Source organism: Berghia stephanieae, chromosome 2 (genome assembly GCF_034508935.2).
Source record: "Berghia stephanieae isolate SIO BIC M18660-M18661 chromosome 2, UCSD_Bste_1.3, whole genome shotgun sequence".
Taxonomy (NCBI): domain Eukaryota; kingdom Metazoa; phylum Mollusca; class Gastropoda; order Nudibranchia; family Aeolidiidae; genus Berghia; species Berghia stephanieae.
The window spans coordinates 119,777,550-119,795,301 of NC_088361.1; the positions used below are offsets into that span (position 1 = coordinate 119,777,550).

Genomic DNA, 17,752 nt, shown 5'->3' on the forward strand with positions numbered 1-17,752 from the left:
AAATGTTTCGCAAGCACCATAAACTCTTACAAATGAACAGTGTCCTTCTTCTGGAATGAGACCATTCAGATTCACCCAAGTTGTGTCACTGGGTGGGGTTCCTGACCTCCCGTAGTGGGCAGGGAGTACTTACTGCGTCTTCTATCCTCCTATATCGGTTTTCAACTTGCTTTCTGCCTTTGTCTTGGAATGAGATTAGTTGGTTTTGTCCTGTGCCTGGCGGAGTCCTAATGGGAGGGAAACAGTCAAATGCATAGTTATTGTTTTGGGAGATGATCTTTTTTCCCTTGTAAATCATCTCTGTTATGTATTATTATATTTGTTATTTTGAATGTATAATGTAAGCATTTGAGTGTATTCCTCTTTGTTGGATTTTGTGCTTCTGTCCGGATGAGAATTATAGATAGAATGCGCTTGGCCAAGGAGTTCACAACATTGCCATCCGGAAGTATAACGGACCAACACACAAACTCTGTGTAACCATGAACTTTTATAGTCTGGTTAATACAGTTTAGTGAGAACAACTCACAAACGCGGATGGCAAAAACAAAAACAAAGGCCTGAGTGACGTCATCTGCATACTATCTATAGGTGATCTCAAACTAAGTACATTTGATGGTATGCTCTTGGTATGCTCTACCTCTGATCCCTATTTTGCCCAGTTCCCCTTCGTCTTACTTTCTCTTGGGTGCTTAGTTTAAATGTAATTCTAGAACTTTTTACTATCCCATTTTCTTCCTTTTTACTGGCGCTGATATGACCTAAATGTGTTGCAAGCTCTGTAAAACCCTGAAAAAACAAAAACAAACAAAACAGACTTATAGGTGATCTCAAACTAAGTACATTGGTGGTATGCTCTTGGAATCTACATCCGATCTCTATTTGTTCCCAGTTCCCCTTTGTCTTACATTCTCTTGGGTGCTTAGTTTAATTGTAATTCTAGAACTTTTTACTATCCCATTTTCTTCCTTTTTACTGGCGCTGATATAACCCGAATGTGTTGCAAGTGCCGTAAAACCCTTAAAACAAAACAACTCTTGGATTGGAATGGGAAAATAACAAAACAATGATTAGTTGGAAATATGATTTATTTTCTTAATTGTTTACATAGAAGGTATAAATTCACAGCTGATAGAAGTATACAGTTGGATTAAAATCAAAAGAGATGTGGAATAATGTGTTACATACATACATATATCATTACATGTAGCTGAGATTGTGCACGAATTCTAAGTGTATGTATGCTGAAATATAAAGCAAGTATGAAAAAATAAAACAAAAGACTGTTAAGACAAATCAACTGTAGAGTTTTGTAAAAGGTCATTAAAAATAATAGACATTAGCGTTATATGGGTGAATTGTAAAGAATGATAAAAGTGAAGATACTAAAAGATATTACATCAAATTATGTTATTTCAAAATCGATGTATATGTGTATAAGGCCATACTGGTGGGAGTTAAAATTATGAAATGAACATATATTTTCATAATTATTCCTCATTAAAAAAGAAATGTTCAAATACTCTTCATCTGAATCGCAATACTGCGGTGTCCTAAGGTGATTCACATCCCAAATTTGCTTCACAACCGTTTGTAACTGAATTATTTATCTATATAATTCCTTGCAAGAATTTATAAACAAATTTTGTCATCATACTACTACCCATGCTACTCCATACACCATTCGTAAAAAAAAAAAAATTATAACAAACTACATAACATAAATCAAAAAGTTTTAAAAAATGGACCCTTTAATCATCTAGATAATGGTGATCAACATATTCTAAGTACAAAAAGAGAAAAGAAAAAAAAACCCAAAGACTATATAAAGTCTAAATTATGTTCATAATATATTCAATGAATATGTTATTCAAATCACATTATTTAAACGTATCACTGAGATTGATATATCACATTGTATTAACAATACACGTCCTAAAGTAAATCAAACACATTGGTAAAAATTTAAAAACAAATTCATTTATCACTAAGCATTCTATATTTCGACTGAAGTGATTAACTCACAACATTTATCATACAGCATTGTGATGGGGATTTTTTTAAATACCAAAAAAAAAAAAAAACGTATTGGGAAGCAGATTACGACTGCATACTATGAAAACGATTTATAAAAGTCACAAGGCTTGACTTCCAATAAGTAGTCTTTATCATACAACCCTGAATCCAGGTTTAAGTATATAACACAATCAATTTCATTAATTGAGTAGTTATTATTTGTCAGTACCATTCAGAATCAAATTCAAAACAAACATAATTTGTCCCAAAAGAGGAATCAATCCTTTATATAAGTGTTACATTCTTGAGGTACTAATTACAAGTTTAAAAAGTGTTGTCAAAATATAGCACACAAACTAGTATCCATTTTCGTGGAATCGAATTACTAGCTTTTACTTTTAAGCTGATACAAGTGGGAATCGATTATACTATGATCTGAAAAGACATCCTGCTCTTTTCACCATGAAAGCAGTAAAAGCGGTGTGGAAGTGATGCAACTATGGCTTTCAAAAAAACATAAAGCGTAATATATTTAAATGTACTCAACCACTTTACAAAGGGTTCAAAGACAATAGCAACACTTCACATGGAGGAGAGACATAATAAATGTAATGCTTTGCTACAACTTTTGTTCTATTATTAGCCAGCTACTTATTGCCATCTGAATATGGTGAGATAATGTCAATAAAAAGTCTTCTCTAACAGCTCAATTTTGCACTGCCCACATCAGGACACTGGCCCAGGACCTAAAGCTCCTAGCAGAGTGTCATACCACTAGAGCACAAAGACACACATTAAATCACACATCGTTGACATGGTTCATTATTATTACCAATGTCAAATCAAAGTTAATTCCATCCTACCTGCAAAGGGTTAACGAAGTAAATATCAGTAATAAATACATTATCAACAATAATTTCTGAATAAAAACACACAGCTGTGGTGGAATTGTTTGTTCTATATTCAAATAAGCAGGGCATTACACAACTTTGTGAAAAGAACAAAAAAAAAATTCTTTCTTCGTCAGACAATATTATCACTTAAGGTCATGTCAACAATATAAAAGTGTCAGTCATTCTGTCCGTTATTCAAAATTAAACAGTGGAAGTTTCCAAGATGCCTAATTCAATTAACCAAGTTTTTTAACACAAATTAAGCTAAGATAAAGTCTTATAAAGTCCCATTTGCAACAAATTATAAAGAGCAGAGACTGAGAAGTGGTGTTAAAAAAATGATTCCAACTCACAATTTTAATCCAGGTGTGAGAAAGGAAAGGTTTTTAGTTCAATAACTGTTAAGGAAAAGGAAACTACTTATTAATGATTTTAATACAAAGACACCATCTGACCAATTAAAAATAAAGAGGCACTTCAATTTGAAATTGTTTATCTAGAGTCCATCAATTTTTTAAATGAATGGTAACATTTTTTTTCAATCGACTTTCTCTAATTTTGTCATGACTACGAAAAAAAAGGAACAAATAAAAACAAAAACAGAAAATACATTTTAAAAAAATTAAATAAATAAAATTTAAAAAAATCATTAAATGAAGTATACTTGTAAATGTTTTCATTATTCACAGCATAATGCACCAAGTACAAAAAAAAAAAGAACAATTTAAAAAAGATCTCAATGAAGCAAAATGTAAAAAAAATTATAGAGAAAAATAAAAGGCTTTTTGATTAGATTGTGATCATGTTTTTTTTTCATTCAATAAATACAATTTCAATGATTCATCAGTCATTATTTTCAAAAAGGCAAGAAATACTACAAAGATAACTTTATAAATACATAATGAAAATAAAAAGATAAAAGACTACAAATAAAATCCATGAAGCAAACCAAATATCTTGATCTTGCTTGCTTGTCTATCGTCATAGTCCTGTCTACGTTCCCATGATCAATCGAGCCAATTGTTCCTTTTGAAAGAAATTAAAAGTTAAGAGATTATTTTTATATCAGAGCTGTCAAAAAAAGATAAAATAATAACTCTTCTCATGAATTGTGTCAACCAGCCTAAATATCGACGGTGTCATTGTCGTGCTTTTACAAAATTTTACAGGACAGACAAAAATAAACATAATTACACACGTACTTGATGCATAGCAATATCCATCATGTGTCAATCTGTGTTATTCAAGTGTCCCAAATGAGTACAGGATTACCAGAAATGGCATTCTGAACATAATTAGCTAAAAAATAAATACATATCAATTTTTCCCAGTCACACCGTCGATATATTGAATAATACAGAAATGCGCATTCATCTCTGAGCCAAGCAAAGAGTGGAGATGCTGTAAGCATATAATAGATGATGACATCTAAAAATATCGTTTTATCAAAATAATGATTGTAACAATTGTTTTGGGCACTTCACAAAAGACAATGGACATTGAGTACCTCATAACATTGACACAACGGACTGGAGATAGAAGGGCAGGAGGGGCTGGGGAGGAGTGAATAAATTCTGAGTTTCATCAGACTAGTGTTGAACTACAAACCCTGACAAACCTTTACTTACCCAAAACATCTCATAAACATCAAATTGAGTACTTTATCAGCCGTGTCATAAAAAATATAAATGAGTTGGCTATGAAATTTTTCAAGAGATAAATATATAAATAAATACATATGTGGGATAGAGGTAAAGTCTCACAACCCCATTTTGGTCTGAGAGTTTAATTAAGCTGGCTATAAGGCATCTCAATTGTTTGACCTAAGGGGGGAAAAAAAAGAATTTTGCAGGTAAGGCAGCGCTGTCTTTGTCAGAAAATTGTTACAACGTCTAACAGGCTGCATGTCACTCATATGTTGCCTCATCACCATGGAATGGGAACATATTAGAGAACAACACATTTCCTGTGTACCTCGGTGTCACCTTAGACCGCACACTGTCCTCTCAGCATACAAAGAAAACAAAAGCAAAGGTGGCCACATGAAAAAAACTGGCAAACACTACATGGGGAGCAGATCCAAAACGTCAGGACAACCGCACTAGCCCTCTGCTATTCATCAGCCAAATACACCTCACCAGCCATGCCAAAAAGATTGACGCTGAGCTACATAACACCCGCATTACTGGTAACTTGAACCCAACTGCAGTTCCAGTTCTCTATCAGCTGGCTGGAATTGCAACTCCCCAGATTCAAAGATCCAAAGCCCAGAAGTATAAACAGGAAATGGACCCAAGGGACCCCCCCCCCCCCCATGACCAGAACTGACCAGAACCCGATGGCAAGCAAGTAGACTGAAGTCGAGAGAAAGCTTGCTTCATGATGGTAGAAAGCATCAACCCTGACCATGCAGCTGTTTACAGACTTTCCACACGGAGGGAATGGGACAATCACGCAAATGAAGCCGTTGAAGATCTGAGAGAACTACCTTATGGAACTGAGCTCCCGAGGAATGAATGAGTAACATTCGACAGAGCATGGGCAAAACTTGGGAGAATAGCTGGAAGCATGAAAAAGTGGGGGTTGGCCGATACCAGCTTGCGGATGCCCAGAGCAGATGATGGAGCACATCCTTAGAAAATGCCATTGTGCTCAGCTGCCCTGATCATGATCTAATAGTCTGCTCCCCAGATGCTGTTGGATGGGTTCGGTGTTAGAGCGACAAGCTATGATGACCATGAGATTTAAAAATTGCATAGTTGTTTACTGAAAAAAAATCCTTTATAAATGTGATCTTTGTATGCTTTTTTTTCTTTATGTGCTGAATTATGACAGAAAATGGCCTCGGATATAATGTCCATGTCATTCATCCTTCAGTTTGTAACAAAAACAAACAAAAAAGATATGAAAACTTAGATTTTGTTAAAAACAAAAATAATAATACGAACGCAGTTCTACAATTTGATGAAAAAAAACAATAAATCAATATTCATTGCAAAATGGAAGAAATCATTTTGCAGCCAAAATCCAAAATTATAAAATAAACCAAATGTCACAACACAACTCAAATTTTCAAATGGAAGATCAAAATGCAAAAACAATACCAAAATAAATAAAAAATTAGTGAACTTGATACCACATAAAACAGATCTCCGGTGAATTTATTCTATTTTGGGTTTTTTCTCCTCATTTTCAGAATTAAACTTGGTCATTAGCCAGTGAGCCAATTCGCCCTGTAGATTTGGACATTTTTTGGTCAAAATGTAATCAATCGAATTGGAGAAAAAATATATTACATAATTAACTTGGCATTTGTCTTAGATTCATATGTATTGAGTTCAAATCTTATGATGATGATGAAAATAATAATAATAGTAATAATAATAATAATAATAATAATAATAATAATAATAATAATAATAATAATAATAATAATAATAATAATAATAATAATAGTAATAATTATAGTAATAATAATAATAATAATAATAATAATAATAATAATAATAATAATAATAATAATAATAATAATAATAACAATAATCCAGCAAGGTTTCCTCAAACATGGTTTCCTTGAACTCATTTTTATGTCTCTAATTTTTTCCTTATTATTCTTTGTTATCATTCCACTTAGCATCGCAAATTGAGCTCGGGAGAGGTGGCTTACTCATGGCCACACAATGCAGTGAATATCTGAACTTGGTATCTTTAAGGTATGAACTCCACCCTCCCCCCCCCCTCCCTTCCCTTCTCCATCAAGTCGTTTTGGGAAACTATGTTTTGTATGTACCGAGGAGGAGTTCGAGGAAACCATGCAGGAGTAAAAATAATAATAATAATAATAATAATAAATGTTTAACCCTACAACTAATGAATGAGATGCATTGGAAAAGCATTCAAATTTATTTATTTCCTTCATTAGAATGTTGCCTGTAAAATGACTAGCTCTTCATCCTCAAAATGCAACTTCACGGCCCTACTCTCCATAGGAAGGATGGGAATTTTAAAGTCCAAACGTAGATCTGCCCGCGCGCGCGCGTGAGAGAGAGAGAGAGAGAGAGAGAGAGAGAGAGACTTACAGGGAATGAGTAGATGAAGAGTCCGATGAGCAGGATGAGAAGCAAGATGAGGAAGGTCATCAGGATACAACAGCGGTAGTTGCGCCAGATGATGAACTTGAGAGTCTTGAACGGGGAGGCAAACCACAAGAATGATGTTTCTGGTCGGCTGAAAACAGATTATAAAAGTACAATTAAATTGTCAGATGTGCATTCTTGGGACCGATTGCTTTAACCTACTCATAAGGCTGAAGTAGGAGAGTAGAATAGGTCATAGACATTATAATCCCTGAATGTTACGATTGTATTGTACAGGTGACAAGACAATATTATGTGTAGTAAACCAGACAATAAAAACTGAATTATAAACCTAAAAGAAACTAATTTAAAAAAACAAAACCAAAACCAAAAAACAAATATATATGTAGTTTTAAAATTAAAAAAAATAAAAATAAATGACACTCGCATTGTATTTTCTCAGGACGATTGTTTCAGTGCTGGTTGCACCTCCTCCGCTGACGACAAATCTGTAGATCATTGTTTATATTTGAGAGATCGTCTTGACAAAATACAACGCGAGTGTCCTTATTTATTTTACACCAGCTCTAATTATTATTATCGAGTTCTCAAGTATCCATAAGTACTACTTTTGAATTGTTTTTTATAATATCGTCTTTTAAGTTACAATATAATCACAAAAATCAAATCGCTTACTTTGGTGGTTGCAGGGTAGGATGTTGGTTGGGTTCGTCTTGACCCAGACCTGCGGGTTTCTCTGTAAACTCAGACTCTGGAAGCAATTCTATTTCCATCTCCACTTTACCCTTGAGTCATTGATAAGGAGAGACAATGTGAAGATTATCTTTGATGAACATTGAAAGCAAAAAAAAACCAAAAACGAAGCCGTGATTTATGAAATAATATAACATTCTACTTCATTGTGGCTAAACTATAAGAAATGTAGTGGATCCTCTTCCCTTATATTTACTTATTTATTTATATCTATTCACTCATTCATTCATTTACTTATATATCTATTTATTTATTCATCTATGTCTTTGTCAGTTATTTATAAATTCATCTATTTCATAATTTCGTCATTCATCTATTTTACTTGCTTGTTGTTATATTTCTTCTAGATAAATGATTCAAACATTACATTGAGCTTTCATGCACTCATTAGTTCAGCTCTGTATTCAGTTTTTGTATAAATACCAGAAAACTTTCCTGGTCCCTTGCATATTTACAACTTGATTTTTAGTTCTAATTGAAACTATTATGTATTAATCTCATTCAATTGATCGCAGTCCTTACGGTGAGGACTCGCTCCCCAGAAGTCTCGTCATAACATGGCCAGAATCCTCGAAGACGTTTAGTGTCAAAGAGAGAGACAAGCTTGACGTTGTCAACACCTTTGGTGTCTGGTAGCTGAGTCACCTTACAGCTGCGGGATCTCTTTGCAGGCAAAGGCATAGCATTGAGGTTCAACTCCAAATGACCTAGGAAATTTTATGGAAAAAGGTATAATATATTATAGAATTAACAGACATCAGACTTTATGATGAGTCCATGAGAATGAAATTATAATGATACTCGTATTCTGGCTGAAGCCATGAATGTAGAAGCACATGAAAATGAAGATTTTATGGAAAAATAGGCATGAAATAGATTCATAAAGAGGATAGATTAATAATTAATGGCACAACCTGCCATCAAACTGCACTATCTTGATGTCATCTACTTAGTGATCATCTAAATAAGGAAAAACGTTTTCTCTCTGGGGCATGCTGACAGTAAATTTGGTTGAGCACTCACTTGACACATAAAGGGATCAGGGTCAATACCGGGTGAAGTCGAGATTATTTTTTTTTTATTGACCCCACTGTCCACCCAGCCGTTATTGGGTAGCTGAGTCTGCTAGATCTAGAGGCAAGTGCTTTGCAATAAATAAGCATTCTATACAGAGGGATGCAAACAATTGCTATTGGCCGTTTAATGCTATAGAAACTTGGATAAACTATGGGCTCAATGGGCTTTATGGATCTGAATGACTACTTTTTTTTCTGCCTAAACATTTTAATTTCTATCCATCTTGTCTCCTTTTCAATGTGTTCCATTATGGGAAAAACTGGAAAGTCAGTCTCTCTCTCTCTCTCTCTCTATCTCTCTCTCTCTCTCTCTCTCTATCTCTCTCTTTCATCAATGATGTCCTTACCTATGAAATCATCTTTGGAAAATTTGTCATTGTCCCAGATTTGAATGATGAACTTGGGATTAACTCTGATTTCTGTTTCATCCAAGCTCCAGAAATGTTCCTTTGAAAATAAATGGAGTGGAATGCATATCTTCTGCCAAACATTTATTCCCGACAGCAACAAAATAATAAACAACATAATAAATTGCTGAACAAAATCATTAAAAAAAACCCCAAAAAAAAACAAAACAAAATAATATTATTCAATGTTCACAAATTCAGATATATTAAATCCTTGAATTTTGGTAATAGAGTGTTATTTGTAAAATTTTATTGCATTGTAGATTCCTGGAGTTGTAAAATTCTTCCATTAACATCTTCGAATGCTTATGTCGATTGTTGGATATGATTGATCTTATTCTTATATTTTTTAAAAAGTTTTGTTTTTGTTTGTTTGTTGCTTTAGGTCTCTTCCAACACAATTGAGGTTATACGAGAGACCGCTGAAACAAAAAAAAAACAAGCAAGCTAACAAAAATAGTACAAATGTAAATCAAAATCATAACCTAAAGATATCATAAGCTAAATTATAAATAACCAAGAACAAACAGGCAGAAGATTTACAGGAAAAAAAAATATCCCCTGTCAAAAATACAATCACAAACCAAAGAAGCAGGATAGGCTATTAAAGAGAAGAAGAAACGACATCACTATCGGATCGTACACCCATGCGAACATCATAGGTATATGATTCAAGGGTGATGCTCCCATCCAACCACCCGCTTTTTTAATTTTTCGCCTTATTCTTTTTCGCCTTTTTTAAAAAGAATAAGGCGAAAAATTACTCATGAATACATGCACAAAAGATTAAAATTATCCACATCATGCTTGATATTTTTTGGCGTTTTGCTTTCACAGTTGAAAACAATGAGACTCAAATTCCTCTATATCCACAATTTTCTCAGAAAATGAAACGCTAATATAATTGATGGTTCGAGCTTTACTAGGAATAACTAATCAGAAATTTCCTGCCATTTAAATTTTTTTTTTTTAAATTGAGCTTTATATAGCGCAATATCCACTAAATGTGCTCAAAGCGGTGTACAAGGGGTCCCTGGTCAACAGGTAACATGTAGGACGGGACATGCCGCCTGTTAAGCAATATTACAATTTTTCGGACAAAGACGCTGATAACGGCCAGGTACTCATTTTACACCTGAGTATGGTGAGAGAAAGTGAGTAAAGAGCCTTTTCCAAGGACTCAACTATGCGTCGAGCGCGAGGCTCGAACCCAGGACTTCCGATCCCAAAGCGAGTGTCATACCACAAGACCATTTGGATGAATCTTAACTACGCCACTACCACATCATCTCATTCATCTGTGGTGTTTCATTCATCCTGTTTTGTTGATAAAGGGGAAACCCGAAACATTTGTTTGATCTGTTTTTGTAATTAAATTGAAGCTTACATTCAATTTCACATTATTATTTATTTCTTCGAGCTTTGAGCAGCAACATTTACATTACTCTAACCAATAGCAACACTTAACATGTAAGGACGAGACATATACCTTCTTCTTGACCACCATGATTTCTTCAGCTATTTGGTATTCGAATGGGAATACCATTCGCCAGTTGAAGTTTCCTTCTCCGTCCAAGGATCTAAAAAGATTTAGACATCAAAAAATTACAAAATATATCTTCTTCAAAATAAAAAAAATGTTTTGTTTAATTTCAAGGCAGGTATGTTTTATGGATATGAGAATTGTAAGCTATAAATTAATAGTAAAATTATATAAAAACAAACTTTTGAAAATGACAGTTCTTCCTTAAAAGGATTCACAATCGTGAAAATAGAGAATCTGAACTGCTACACACAGAAAGAATTATATAAAGTCTAATATTTCCATTGTTTATGTATGTTTTTAAAAAATTAATTAAAATTTAAAATTCCCCTCGACCACAATGATAGATATCAATGTGGCCACCCTACAAACCAACCTGTAATGTACGTCTGTCTTCTGTTTTTCGTCAATGCCACCCAGCCAACCTTGGACATAGATGTCGCTCATCTTCTCTCCTGTGATAGATTCTTCCTCCAGGATAACGTCCTTGGTATTCCAGATGATGCAACGAAGTTGGAACCTGTATTAGGGTGGAGTTAGAGGAGAATTATATTGAGCTAGTTTAACTGTTTGTTAAGTGTATGTGTAAAAAAAAGGGTTCCCCCTCTATCTCTCTCTCCCTCTCTCTTTCTCTCACTAACACAACTCACATATTATAAGCACAATCTGCTATGGCTATTCTTTGAAACTGATATAAACAAAAACACAACAAAATCAAATTTAAAAACCAAGCAAACTCGAAATCTTATTGTACAGTGGAGATTGGTTATAACAAGAACGTCCGTTCTGAGCATTAATGCTTTTTATTCCCAAGCTCTAATTATAATCGATTTTAAAGGGAAAGAACAACATAATCTTATTTTGACCCTTTAAATTCATCGATAATCAAAGCAATGTTGATAGGAAATTGTGTACTATGATCCTTGATTATAATATATACAAATTGTTATAATATATAATAATTTGAAACAGCATATATGTAGCAAAAATTGTCAAATTTACAAAGAATGTTGGTCACAAAACTTTGAAAAATATCATCAATGTATCAATGTTACAAAGAGCAATTAACAGTTTTTTTAAAGCATATTAGCTCTTCAAACGATGCATTACAATACAATACAATATGGAAAAAAATAAAAGCAAAACATAACATAAATTAACTAACAAATTATAAAAACCTTGATTAAATTTTATAAATGGATTGCAGTGTCCATTGTGTACAACTTCATGCAGGACATAATGCTTTTGGAAAACCCAAATTCTACTTGTAAAGGTAGCTTAATACGCTTCAACAGTCATGACGTCACTTCCCTCGTAATGACGAATGGTAACTTAGTAACTGGCTCTAAACTATCGGAACAATGGCGGATGCCCTTATGAAATATTTCTTCGACGAGCATAAAAGCGTATCCAGAGGAGAAAAACATTATAAATATGATAATGTTTTGACTTTTATACATTCTGATCACATGATATATGAAAAGTTCTAGCCAGCATGAAGAATAAAAAGTACTGATTTTCTTTGTTTAGAACCACGTTGCTCGCTATTGCTGGGCGACGTGACATCAGACTATTGAATCCAATTGAGCCAGAAAGAATGAGGCATCAAACTATATATATATATAATTATGAACCTCTTACTTGGAAGGTTTTCGTGGAGTGACATCAAAAGGTGGTGCAGGAGGTCCAAGGGACATAGGGAATATATCAACCCACATGTGGAGTCGTCCCTGGTTTAGTATTGATGGTGAAATTTATGAGAATAAATAAATAAATAAATAGATAAATAATAATGATGGTGATGATGATAATTACAACAACAACAGCAGCAACAAGAACAACAAAAACAATAAATAATAATAATAATAATAATAATAATAATAATAATAATAATAATAATAATAATAATAAAAGAAGAAGAAGAAGAAGAAGAAGAAAAGAAGAAGAAGAAGAAGAAGAAGAAGAAGAAGAAGAAGAAGAAGAAGAAGAAGAAGAAAAAGAAGAAGAAGAAGAAGAAGAAGAAGAAGAAGAAGAAGAAGAAGAAGAAGAAGAAGAAGAAGAAGAAGAAGAAGAACAATAACATGATGGTTGTGGTGATGATGATGATGATGATGATGATGATGATGATGATGATGATGATGATGATTATTGTGGTGGTGGCGATGAAAACATTAATCATCATCATCATTATCATCATCTTCACATAACCATCATCATCATCACCATCATCATCGTCATCACTATTATCATCATCACCATCATCTTCATCATCATCAAAATCAAACTATTTGAGTCATAAGATGATATATAACACTTCAATGAGAGAATTAAAATAATTTTATAAGTAAACAATGTCATAATATTTTCTGACAATTTGGGATAACATGAGATCTAATATAATCTTTATTCAATTCTAATTGACATACCTGCTCAATATTGGGCTGAAGGGGATTGAAGATCGGCCTGGACTCAATGTGCTCCTTGACCATCGGGAGTTTATTGAGGACGTGCAGAGCCAGACGTTGATCCTCTGGACCCAGATGGGGGTTGGTGGGTTTCTTAGGCTCTGTGGAAAGGAAGGAGGTTTGTTGTTATTTTTAATAAAGTAATGATCAGTGTTGTCATTTAAGTGCCATGAAAAGGGGATCAGAAAGAAAATTATAAATCTAGAGTTAAACGCCCCAAGAAAAATAGGACGGTTGGCCGTCTAGAAAATTCAAACTGATATTCAAAGCAAATTTACAGTGAAATGAGCAGTTTTGACAAGGAAATTTGCCATTAATACGATGCGAATCAGGAGGAAATTTTCTGTTAGAAAAAATTGTTACTGTTGAAACTGTTATTAAAATTTTCTTTCAATTTCTAAGTTCATTTTGCAGTTTTCTCATTACCAGGTAAGATGAAATGTGCCACTTTGGTCTTTGATTTCTTAAATTTCATGAAAATAAAGTGGGTTGCATGGCTTGCCAACACTTCATGCACATAAAACATCCCTCCATTTCATGACTTTGAACATTCTATTAAAGAATTCTATGTATTACTTTCCTTCTGACTAGTTATGAACGGGTTTAAGACATTCTAATTGATATTTTTACAGAGTGAAATAATTTAAAAAACCAAAAAGAAACCAACTGCATCTATTATCCTCACTTTTTTTAAGACCCCATTTTGACTCATTAAAGTTTAACTCAACACTCGTGCAGTTAAAAGTAGGAAAAAAACAAACCCTTTTAATTTCTTTATTCTTATTATTTTGACTTTAAACTCAGTTTTCTTTATCTGGTCCATTCCGACATATTACCAGATTGGTGTCCATATATGGGGAGACCATGACTGTAAATAAGAATAAAAAAACCAAGCTAACCAAATTAGGGGGTATCCCGATAGCTCCCTTAATTGAGCACTCGCTTCAAGATCAATCTCTGGTGCAATTGAGTAATTGAGATTTTTTTCTGACCCCCACCCCTGTCAACCCGGCAGTCCATGGTAATTGGGTCTGTTAGATCTGGCAGAAAGTACTTTGTGACAGACTAGGATTCTATCCAAAGGGGAGCAAGCAATTGCTATTGTCTGTTTCACAATATAGACACTGGGATAACTTTCGACTCCATGGCAGCCTTATGGTTATGAAGGACTACTAACCGAATTGGGTGAGAGAGAATGTTTTGGATCCAACCCTGACATTCATAGGTCTGCTGAAGACAGGGCCTTCTAGTCTGTTCCTGGAGCAGTAGTCTTTGAGAATGTCTACAGGCCTCTTACTATCTCGCCATAGGTTGATACCAGATCTGTAGTAAACAAAAAAAAATTTTTAATGGAAAAAAATGATTTAATATATTCTATGCTTTTAAAAAATATTTCCTAATAAGACTAAAATAGATGAAATGTTAAATAAGGTCTTAAATCAAATCTTGACACCCCCCCCCCCCTCAAAAGAGACTTGTTTGTTTTGTTTTTAAGGGTTTTACGGCGCTTGCAACACATTAAGGTCATATCAGCACCAGTAAAAAGGAAGAAAATGGGTTAGAAAAAATTTCTAGAATTACAATTAAAGCACCCAAGTAAAGGTAAGACAAAGGGGAATTAGTTCAAATAGGAAACAGATGTAGATTCCAAAAGTATACTATCAAAGTACTCAGTTTGAGATCACCTAAGTCTCATCCAGACACAAGCACAGGTCCGCACTAAGAGGAACACACTCAAATCATATATAACATGTAAAAAAAAATAATACAGTGCATAACAGAGAGATGATTTACAAGGAAAAAAAATATCATCTCCCAAAACTAACTATACATTTGACTGTTTCCCTCCCAGCCAGGGTATCCGGCCAGGGCCAGGACAAAACCAAGTAATCTCATTCCAAGACAAAGACAGAAAGCATGTTGGAAAACAGACATAGGAGGAAAGAAGACACAGTATGTACCTCCCTGCCCACTATGGGAGGTCAGGAACACCACCCAGAAAGAAAATTGTAATAAACTAATTACAAAGGTTGTTTCCAATGAGATGAATTATATTCGTATAAAAATTCGTTGTTATAAATATGTTAATAAACATTTAATTAAGGAACATTTTCCAATGATTAATGTGTTGAGAATTCAGACCATTTACAACTATATTTTATTTCATTCAGTATAAAAAAAACCTTTAAAGTTCCCATTTTGTACAAGCACTCAATATATTGGACACTATCTGTAACAATGCACTTTTTCACAACTGAGTCAAAAGATCTTTAATTTGATCAATCATCATTAATTGTAGAACTATCTTATTATTAATTATCACCGCATGGTGTCTTATGCTATCTTATAATCGTGCAAAGAGACACTTACGTCCAGTATGTTTTTGGCAAGCCGCAAGTAGCCCTGAATTTACTCAAATATCGGTTTTCAAGATCAATAACAGTCTCGCCAATGACATCATCAGCGCTGAGCAAGTCGTAGTCTTTAATACGAATCTTCAGATCCTTGGCAATGGGAATATGGGCCTTCATTTCAAACAATCTGTCCAAAAAATATATATATATATATTGATTAATGGACATATCATCAGGTGCAAGAAAAAATAGCCAGAAGAGTTCAGAAGCTTGTGTAACTGTCAGACCATAACTGATTCAAGTCTGAAATTTCACCACAGTCAAACCACTTCATTGAAATTGATGTAAACAAATTTTCAGTAAAATATATTGAAAAATACCATTTGTTTTATAGTATCAATAATTTAGAAAAGTTACATAGCATCAATAATTTAGAAAAGTTACATAGCATCAACAATTTAGAAGAGTTACATAGTATCAATAATTTAGAAAAGTTACATAGAGACATAAATTGGATTGTATCATTGGAGGGCAAGCTACATTGAAAGGAGGCGGGGGGGGGGGGGGGGGGGGGGGGGGGGGTTATCTGGTACTATACTCGTCATATAAAGCATTTCACCTTTACATAACTATGGATAGATTACACTATTAAACTTTATTAATGTAATGATATATTATTTGAATGATGATGATGATGATGATGATGATGATGATGATGATGATGATGATGATGATGATGGTGAGGATGATGATGATGATGATGATGATGATGGTGAGGATGATGATGATGATGATGATGGTGAGGATTATGATGATGATGATGATGATGGTGAGGATGATGATGAGATGATGATGATGATGATGATGTATGGAGGATGATGAGTGATGATGATGATGGTGAGGATGATGATGAATGGATGATGATGATGGTGAGGATGATGATGATGATGATGATGATGATGATGGTGAGGATGATGATGATGATGATGATGATGATGATGATGATGATGATGGTGAGGATGATGATGACGATGATGATGATGGTGGTGAGGATGATGATGATGATGATGATGATGGTGATGATGGTGAGGATGATGATGACGATGATGATGATGATGGTGAGGATGATGATGATGATGATGATACATGTTGCCTGCCAGGTGTTACTTTTTTGTACGCATTCTTGCAGAATCTATCCTTGTCTGTAGTCAAGTACTCATTTATGTCTAAGTTAATAATGATCATGATATGATGATGATGATGATGATGATGATGATGATGATGGTGAGGATGATGATGATGGTGAGGATGATGATGATGATGATGGTGAGGATGATGATGATGATGATGATGATGATGATGATGATGATGGTGAGGATGATGATGATGATGATGGTGAGGATGATGATGATGATGATGATGATGATGATGATGATGATGATGATGATGACGATGATCATCATCGTCATTATCATCATCATCATCATCATCATCATCATCATCATCATCATCATTATGATTATATCTATTGTGGTGACCATTTGGCAGCAACACCATATTCAACTCACCTGCCAAAGATTGGGTTGATTGAATTAGGAATGTAATCATCCCTTGTGTTCATCTTCTTCTTTCCGAGTTCGACCTCGACATATGGATCAGCCTAAAACATACACAAACAAAACAACAGCAACATGATATAAAATTCATTTGTTTCATCAAAGAATTCAAAATGAAAGAGTGAGAAAACTAGTTGCTTACTTTTTGCACACACTCTGTACAAAACACATAGCCACAATGTTTTATGAACTTCACTGGTTGCTAGAAAGCTAGAATTGATTATAAAATTGTAATGCTATGTTTTAAATCTAAAGCGATTGCTCACCTTTTTATCTGAAGGAATCTATTAATGATTATATTCCATCTCACAATTTAAGTCCTTGTGATCACCATCTTTTGAGCATCACAAAAAGGGAGGAACACAAAATAAAAAGACAGAACCTTATAGTGCGCAGCTATCAACAGTGTGGAATTCTCTGCCATTCAATCTGCGTTCTAACGTTACTGATTCCGAAGCAATTTTTTAAAAGAAAATTAAAAAGTCATCTCTTGTCAAATTAGACATAATTTGTGGCATAATTTCAATTTTTT

General features: G+C 34.0%; 1 protein-coding gene across 37 annotated transcripts in view; it reads right to left on the bottom strand.

Annotated features, from left to right (window-relative positions):
* Positions 1 to 1,070: 1,070 nt before the first annotated feature.
* LOC144966434 (myoferlin-like) overlaps positions 1,071 to 17,752 on the bottom strand; it is a 182,584-nt gene continuing 165,902 nt past the window's right edge. For all 37 annotated transcript variants that reach the window (XM_078902954.1, XM_078902949.1, XM_078902952.1 and 34 more), the window contains 12 exons: positions 17,173 to 17,264; positions 15,621 to 15,791; positions 14,428 to 14,573; positions 13,212 to 13,351; positions 12,427 to 12,515; positions 11,162 to 11,305; positions 10,732 to 10,822; positions 9,183 to 9,282; positions 8,282 to 8,466; positions 7,682 to 7,791; positions 6,989 to 7,136; positions 1,071 to 3,935 (listed from right to left, as the gene is read on the bottom strand). In XM_078902954.1, the coding sequence (XP_078759080.1) occupies positions 3,903 to 3,935; positions 6,989 to 7,136; positions 7,682 to 7,791; positions 8,282 to 8,466; positions 9,183 to 9,282; positions 10,732 to 10,822; positions 11,162 to 11,305; positions 12,427 to 12,515; positions 13,212 to 13,351; positions 14,428 to 14,573; positions 15,621 to 15,791; positions 17,173 to 17,264 (1,449 nt within the window). In that variant the 3' untranslated portion in view covers positions 1,071 to 3,902. The remainder of the gene's footprint in view (positions 3,936 to 6,988; positions 7,137 to 7,681; positions 7,792 to 8,281; positions 8,467 to 9,182; positions 9,283 to 10,731; positions 10,823 to 11,161; positions 11,306 to 12,426; positions 12,516 to 13,211; positions 13,352 to 14,427; positions 14,574 to 15,620; positions 15,792 to 17,172; positions 17,265 to 17,752) is intronic.